The sequence below is a fragment of the Paramisgurnus dabryanus genome, chromosome 3, assembly GCF_030506205.2.
Source record: "Paramisgurnus dabryanus chromosome 3, PD_genome_1.1, whole genome shotgun sequence".
In the NCBI taxonomy this organism is placed as follows: Eukaryota; Metazoa; Chordata; class Actinopteri; order Cypriniformes; family Cobitidae; genus Paramisgurnus; species Paramisgurnus dabryanus.
Window position 1 is genome coordinate 26,427,472 of NC_133339.1, and position 7,673 is coordinate 26,435,144.

General features: G+C 37.1%; 1 protein-coding gene across 2 annotated transcripts; it reads right to left on the bottom strand.

The window, feature by feature from the left end:
• Nucleotides 1-3,597: 3,597 nt before the first annotated feature.
• Nucleotides 3,598-7,673, bottom strand: emc10 (ER membrane protein complex subunit 10). Of its 2 annotated transcripts, XM_065273814.2 has the most exons (8): nt 7,519-7,673; nt 7,306-7,375; nt 7,104-7,216; nt 6,917-7,030; nt 5,670-5,854; nt 5,113-5,206; nt 4,456-4,558; nt 3,598-3,864 (listed from the first exon to the last, which is right to left on the bottom strand). In XM_065273814.2, exons 1-7 carry the CDS (start codon nt 7,612-7,614, stop codon nt 4,472-4,474), a joined length of 759 nt encoding a protein of 252 aa, XP_065129886.2. In that variant the 5' UTR covers nt 7,615-7,673; the 3' UTR covers nt 3,598-3,864; nt 4,456-4,471. The 2 variants fall into 2 exon arrangements, with proteins under 2 accessions (XP_065129886.2, XP_065129885.2); XM_065273813.2 differs by lacking the exon at nt 4,456-4,558.

The window sequence follows — 7,673 nt, forward strand, 5'->3', positions numbered from 1 at the left end:
ACTGGGACCACACACACAGTTCACACATTTGTAAGACATGCAATATGCAGTGGAAACCTGATCTAGATTAAAATCATAATTTTTAATAATGTAATTTATCTATAAAATATAGTTTATAATAAAGGTTTAAAAATTGTGCAGAAGGCAGATCATCCAAAATTTCCTCAAAAACTCACAATAGTCATGTATATATTTGTCAAATATATTTAAAAAAAAATGTGACACACATAAAAAGGGAAGAAAACGTTTTCTGACCCTAACAGGCCCAGCAATGAGTCTGATATTACTGCATTGCTCCCACATCTGAAGGACATCTTTATAGGCAACCGGGACGTTTTTCTACACACCTGTTATGTTTTGGGAAATGTATCCATAGCAACTTTGGTTATGTTGAGGTGTCAGAACCTTTACATCATAAATGATTTGTGTAAATCACACGTGGTGCCGACACCTGGCAGCAGATCAGTTGGTTGTAAATGTGATATTTGATAGTAGAACAAGAAGTCATGCCAGTGAAGCTGAAGTGAAGGTCTTGAAGATATTACTGTAAGTTATCACTCACAGATATCCCTTCATTTCAAAGCTCAGAATCTTAAACCACATCAGGATTCAAAGTTTAAATATTTAATGTTATCATGTCAGTGTCAAGCCCGTCTTTATTCCTAATGAATAAAACAGGTGCATTTCTCATCCCCCTGCCTATTATTTTTTTCACCTTAGCACATCTGTTCTCTCTTTTACATTGTAATAGCTTTCATGCCATCCAGTACTCCTGTTTCATTAATTCTTCACACTTTGATGACTTAGGCAGAGGAATTTTTAAAGTAGACAAATGTATGCTATGTATAGCTAAACAGTACATTGTGTATGTATGTATGTATGTATGTATGTGAGTGTGTAGGACGTTTAAAGACCCTAACCAGTCTAAAATAGCATCAATGAAATGACAAATGATTTAAAGGCATAACAAAGTTTAAACTGTTTCAATCTGTCCTGTGTAACACATGGAACCACACAGCTTAAATAACTAGTAAAGGAACAGGAGCAATAACCAACAAAAAAAAAATACATAATACCAATATTTATATTTTATTTAAAATCATATATATGCATATATGTGCAAAAAACACGTATGGGCTTTTATTACTCTAATTTCTAATTGCACACACATGCTTGTGTTAATAATTAACAATAATTAGGCGTAACAATTAACTTAATAAACTTAACCAGTATAAGGGATCACACAATGTTAAGAGAGCATACACAAAAACATTAAAGCTTTGCATGAACACTAGCTCAAGGACTCCAACTACATCACAGAATTATCTTGGTAAGATGCTCATAGATTATCAGGCGTTGCCATGACAACATAGCTGGGCAAACAGCGTCAGGATGCGAGACTTTTGACTGACCACTCACTGAGGTCTCCTCTAGGTTTATGTTTCCTTAACCTGTGATATTTATATGTTTTTGTGTCTCATGCACAATTTTTATTGCATCCAGAACTGATTACTACTTTACCAACATTTATTTACATATCAAATTCATCCCATTATGTTGTCCTGTTGTTCTGAAACTAAAAATGTTATATTGAACAAAAAATACACAAGCAGGGGGAGAGAGATATCACACTATGTCAACCAGCTTTTTGGTACCCTGACATCTATGTGTAGGGAAAGCTAATATTAAGTGATCTAATATTAACAATTCAGGGAAGGATAAACACCCTGAATAAACACAGTTAGATGTATAAATGTTTACTTCTAATAAGTTGAACCGAAACTGAAGAAACACAAGTGCTTCAGTCAGCCACTAGCTCTCATGTTTACCAAGGCATGTAAGCACAAAAGTGCAAGACCTTCACATACCAGCAGATCTGTTTACATACAACTGACTGTGTGGCTCACAGAAACTAATTCCTGTGCCTTGTAAAAACAAAACATGTATTTACAGTAACACACATGTAAAGACAATAGAGCAAGACAAAATAATTATGTAAAAGAAGTGCTCTGTTTTACAAAAGAAAATTTGTAAAACACAGCACAGCTTCAAAACAGGGAATGTGTCACTTAAAAATGTTTTCCATCTTTTCTCTTGAAGTTTGACTTTGACAGGTCGGAATCGAAACTGATTTGAAAAAATGATTAAAAATCAGATATAGTGAAATAAGCACACAGAGAGGATCTATGTTTTTTGTGTATTCCTACTGGTATGGAGTGACGTGATGTCATTGATCAGATGATGTTTAGCTGGACTATGAAAACTGTCTGTGGTCTGCACTTAAGCCATGTAAGATGCAAATTTACTGCATGCCGCCAAAGTAACACATGGATGGACCCGAGACAAACAGACCCACAAGCTGCGAATGACAGACTGTTGACAAAGATAGCCACAGAGAGGGAACATGACCATACAGTCTGTTGAAGTTCATCTTCTAGGGCAGTCTATTGTTCAAGTACCCCCACATTTAACTTTTAAGCGACAAGATGAGAAATATTTGATAAACACTTTTTTTAAGGAAATTTTTTATTATTAAAACTCTGGTGGTTTCCCTTCAATGCCCTTGAAACTTAGATTTAAAAAAGATGAATTGTATTAATAAAGCTGTGAAATATTGAAAAAAAAAAATTGTCAAACATATGCAAATAAATTATATGTAGATTCTTGTAGGCAGGTATGTATTCTGACATTTATGATGCAACTTAGGTTCATGTGTTGCTCTGGCATCAGTTTTGTGCTTTATGTAACGTTGCTCATTGTTTTCTAAACCATAATGGGACCGTTGTGGGTGTGCAAAAAAGCCTCTCTCTCAAAGAAATATCTCACGTTAAAAAAAATTTCAACTCTATTGACAGCACCTGTGACAATGTTGATTTCCACTGATATAAATTCTTACATCTTAGTTTGTTGAAGGAATGAATGTACCTAATGAATGCCGAAGAATGCATTAAAATATTAATAGTTCTCTGATATCTACGTACAGTAGAAAGTATGTGGCTTTATTAAGTCGGTTTTACAGGTCCATTTACAACCCTAGGATTTGCCATTAGAATGAAATGGACTATTATTACCTTATTTGAAAGGGTCCTGAATAATAATGTTGAGCTCTGCTCTGATTGGCTGTTTCTCAGAGCAGCTCCTTCAATAGCTCTGTGTATGTCTAAACATGCCTTACTTGCGTGTTTTTGGCCTGTGGGAGGAAACCGGAGTACCCGGAGTAAACCCACGCTGACACAGGGAGAACATGCAGAAACTCCACACAGAAAGGCCACCTGCCCTAGCCGGGGCAGCTCTGTATTCTAAGCATTGTGTTAGCTGAATAACTGTTAATGTTACGTTAACATAAACGGTCGGACACCTGTTCAGCCTGTTGTTCTATGTGCTATTGTTTAGTTAAATGACTTGCCATTCCAGATTAAACATCAGTTCTTTTATATATACACTTGTATATACATTTAGGCTTGAATGTTAAACAACGGTCAGAAAATCACAAAGCTCTCCATCCTGTTACCATTGAGGTCCTATGATGAGTGTAATATGAATAGTATCAGTTCACTTAGTTAAATTATGCAGTAAATAACTGTAGTTATAACTTGAAACGGTCAGTAAATGTTTTATTAAATCAGTAGTAAAAATGAAATCCAAGAATGCAGTTATAAGTTAACAATATTTCTCTAAAAAACAATCCTTCGTTTCTGCATGTACGCGTGTTATTTTAAATTATTATGTACATCACATGAGTATTGAGTGCCGTGGAAATTATCGCCCTCCACCATTGGCTGCACCTCCTCCGGCTCCGCCTCCAGACTGATCCTGAGCTCCGGACATCATCAGGAAAAGAACAAGCGGGACGATATACATCCACTGATAATAAAAGAGAGAGAGAGAGGAGCAAAACAAAAGAAGTTTTGTGTCTGTCAGTTTGAAAGGCATTTAAATGAGGCAATCACAGATGATGTCATTTTTTCCCAGGCAAATCAAATCATTTTCAGTTTCATCATTCCTCACTCTATATTTTTCCACCTCCACCATTCGCGGTTCCTTACAAATGACTTTTTCACAGGGAATGAGGAATCAGGAGAAATGAGACTGAAAAAACACATAAAAGTAAAGCAGGCACTGTGGGTCAAGAAGAACATGAATCTATAGATGAGCTCTGATCACCAGCCTGAGAATCGCATCACCCGACATTATGAACCGTCAACCTGACTGTGTAAATCCAAAAGAATCTTTCAACTCGATTTATATGAATACACCACTGATTTGGTCATGACCCAGCAGGAAAATTACATAAAGCAAAAACGCACACAGACAACTGAACACTAAGCTGAAACAGAGGAAGGATAAGAGGACTTGTGGGTGCGTGTACAGGCCCAAATATACCCACACACACAATGAAAGAAATGCAGCTGGAGTGACAGAGTAACCAAGTAGGCTAAAATGAGATTTCAGTACTTGAAATGAATGGAAATCAGCTCTGCTCTCGGGCGCCCCCTGGTGGGGTTTGTGCTGAATTGGTGGCCATGAGGAACACTGCACCTCCCAGAATCAAATACCACTGGAACACAGCACAGACCAGCACAAAGTCAACACAGACACAGCATAGTGAACACAGAAAAGCCAATCACGACACTCGGCTGTAGAATTAAGAAAGAAGTTAAAACCGGGACATTAGTACTAGTAAGCTCAGGGACTGCAGCAAGGCAAGGTTTGACACTCTGGGCGGCATAAACCAGCAAGGGGAAAAAAGCAGCAAATAAACAATTGGCACCAAACAAACACCCAAAACCACTCAGGAGTGGTCATCTGGGGAACTGCAGTCCGTTAAACAAACAAATAAGTAAATACAAACAGCAAAGAATAAATACACTACTACAAACAAGAGACCTAGTAGCAGAAATAAAGGCTGTTTGGAAAAGTGTTATTTCTTCAAGAAAAGTAAAATGGATGAGAGGGGATAATCCAGTACAAACATATAACATCTTTTCTAACTACATAAAAGGGAATATTATTAGATTAATAATTTAAAATAAAAGAGTGAGTGAACTCATCTGTTACAGTATTGCAAAATGAAACCTTGTCAGTAGTCAAAGCAAAAACAGAAATACTCACATATTTAGCAAAGAATGATTTCTGCTCTTGTGGATTTTTTCCTTTCTTTTCCATTTCCTGTTCCATCCTCTCAATGAAAGGTGCCGTTTCAGGTCTATACAAACAAACACATTTCATACACATACGAGCTTATAACAAAGGTGGGTGGGCATACATCAACAAGCAATGTAAGGGTTCAATGTTCACATTAATGATCATTCTCAAGGTGTATTTGCTTGGCACTGTCTACTTAATCTATATTTTCATTAGGGATGCACCGAATGTTTGGCAACCAAAATTATTCGGCCGAAAATTAATTTTTCGTGAAAAGGCCAAATAGTCCCCAACGCACCGTGAGAGATGAGCAATTGCAGCAAACATATTGGTAAAAGTATTTAAAAGTTTATGATGCACACGGATGTAGCACATGGATGTACATGGAACATGGAAACCAGAATGTGTGTGTGTGTGTGTGTGTGTGTGTGTGTGTGTGTGTGTGTGTGTGTGTGTGTGTGTGTGTGTGTGTGTGTGTGTGTGTGTGTGTGTGTGTGTGTGTGTGTGTGTGTGTTTGCACTCACCCAGGTGCATTGACTGGTGCCACAACGCTTATAGTTGTGTTAAAGACTTCCAGGTCAACTTCATCTTCCACGTCTATCCCACGACATGAGCCGGGGACTGTCACTATGGAAATACCAATAACATTTCCACTGACATCCGTGTGAAGAGTGATGACATCACTGAGATGGGACTCCACTAATGAGCACTTTGAAAGAAAGGAAGAGAGACACAATGTATACGGCTGATAACATTGACAATTATGCTAATAGCAATCATACACATTTGGTAAAGTAGGGACATACAAAGCTAAGGTTTAGCTTTTCAAAAACTAAACTAAAAAAAATATAACAACTTTAAAACTAAATTTGGATTAACTTGCTTAATACCTTTGAATACATTTTATTCTGTTTTGTATTACAATCGATGCAGTAGAATATGTTTAATGGAGAGTGGATTTTAACTAGATGAACACTTTTCTCCTTATAGTAAAAATGTATTTTTGTGTGAGTATTGAGCGTCTTATCCGGCATCATATGTAAATGAATTGATCCCAGGACCCAGATGTGTAAATGTTGAAAGTTCAAGCACTAAATGAGTTCAAAATAAGATAGTTTATAGGGTTTAAGCAGAACACACTTGAATGTGCACACTGAAACCCTCTACAATAAGTTTCTTAATTGTTCTTATTAATCAACAAGTTTGTTGCTTAAGGACTAGTCGATCATCCTGACCCATTCCTATTGAAATAAAAATGTGACCCCGTCTGTGAAATCCAGGCTAAACTCCCATAATCTAATTATGAGATTAGAAGCATCAAAGTTTGATTTCAAATCAATGAATTTAGTCTTTTACATGGCCTTACTAACATAGGTTATAAACTCACAGAATGATCTTTACATCATATTGGCTGATTTTATTTATTCTCTCAAGGGTTTTTCTCCTCCTAGGAGTTTTCCCCCTGGACTAGCCAGGAGGGGTTTTCTCTAAGGGGTTTTTTCATCCTCTGGAGAGTCTGCCAACTTTGTCTTAACTTACTACTTTACTGTATACATTATTTATACTACGCAATACGCATGCTTTTCTATGCCTTTCCTACATCTATTAATGTAAAGCTGCTTTGAAACAATTAACAATTGTAAAAAGCGCTATATAAATAAAATTTAATTGAATTGAATTAAACCACAAATAATGACTTTAGCTGAGTTTTTACAGATTGGGTCACACAATCAAAGGGCTTTGTTTGGCAGGGAGTTAAGTTTAAACTTACAGCTCTGACGAATGCAGTAAGGTAACCATCAGATTGTCTCTCTGTCTGCCGATCTGCCTGCAGAGATACTCTTGGCACTCGGATCCTGTACAAGCCATCAACTCCTGCCACATCCTGAAAGATGTTTGTTAGATTAATATAAACTTTAATATATACCTGTGCCTCTAAATAAGACTTGTATTTTTACCTTCAGTGTACTTATATCTTTCTCAGACACTGGGTTTTGCGAGAGATGCACAGTGCTCTCTCTTCCACCCCTGAACTGTAGAGTACCACGAATGCGAAATCTGGGGACATCATCTAATGTACAGATATGTATAGTAAGTGAAATGCATAAATCAGATAAACAAATCTATATAGAATGTATGTCAGACTGTCCTTATACTCACCCACTTCAAAGGAGTGCTCGAGTGGCACAGAAAGTCCGCTAAACTCTGTGTCCACACCACCATCTCCTGACTGACAGACACAATACACTCAGTTTCCATTATAACAGTATCGAGTATGAGCTACATACAAGCAGGTCAGCATGCAAAACATCAGCAAGCTCCTGTGAAACACATATTGCATTACTATAAGGTATGTCAAAATGCATAACTCACCCTTCGACCATTGTTGCATTCGCCAAACTGTGTGCATAATAGCGTTATGGTTGAAAGAACGGACAGAATAGCAGTCAAGGCTGTCATCGTCGCCATTTTGTCGCGAGCCCTGAGAAACTCCTATTACCGGAACTACGGTATTTTAAAACAAAAGT

Bases quoted from the DNA above. Each gene is read 5' to 3' on its own strand.
- emc10 (XM_065273813.2), bottom strand. From the start codon at position 7,614: ATGGCGACGATGACAGCCTTGACTGCTATTCTGTCCGTTCTTTCAACC. The intron at 7,217-7,305 runs GTGAGTATAAGG...TCTGTACATTAG, and splicing joins CGAGCACTCCTTTGAAGTGG to ATGATGTCCCCAGATTTCGC. The intron at 5,207-5,669 runs GTGAGTGCAAAC...TTGTTTGTATAG, and splicing joins GCACCAGTCAATGCACCTGG to ACCTGAAACGGCACCTTTCA.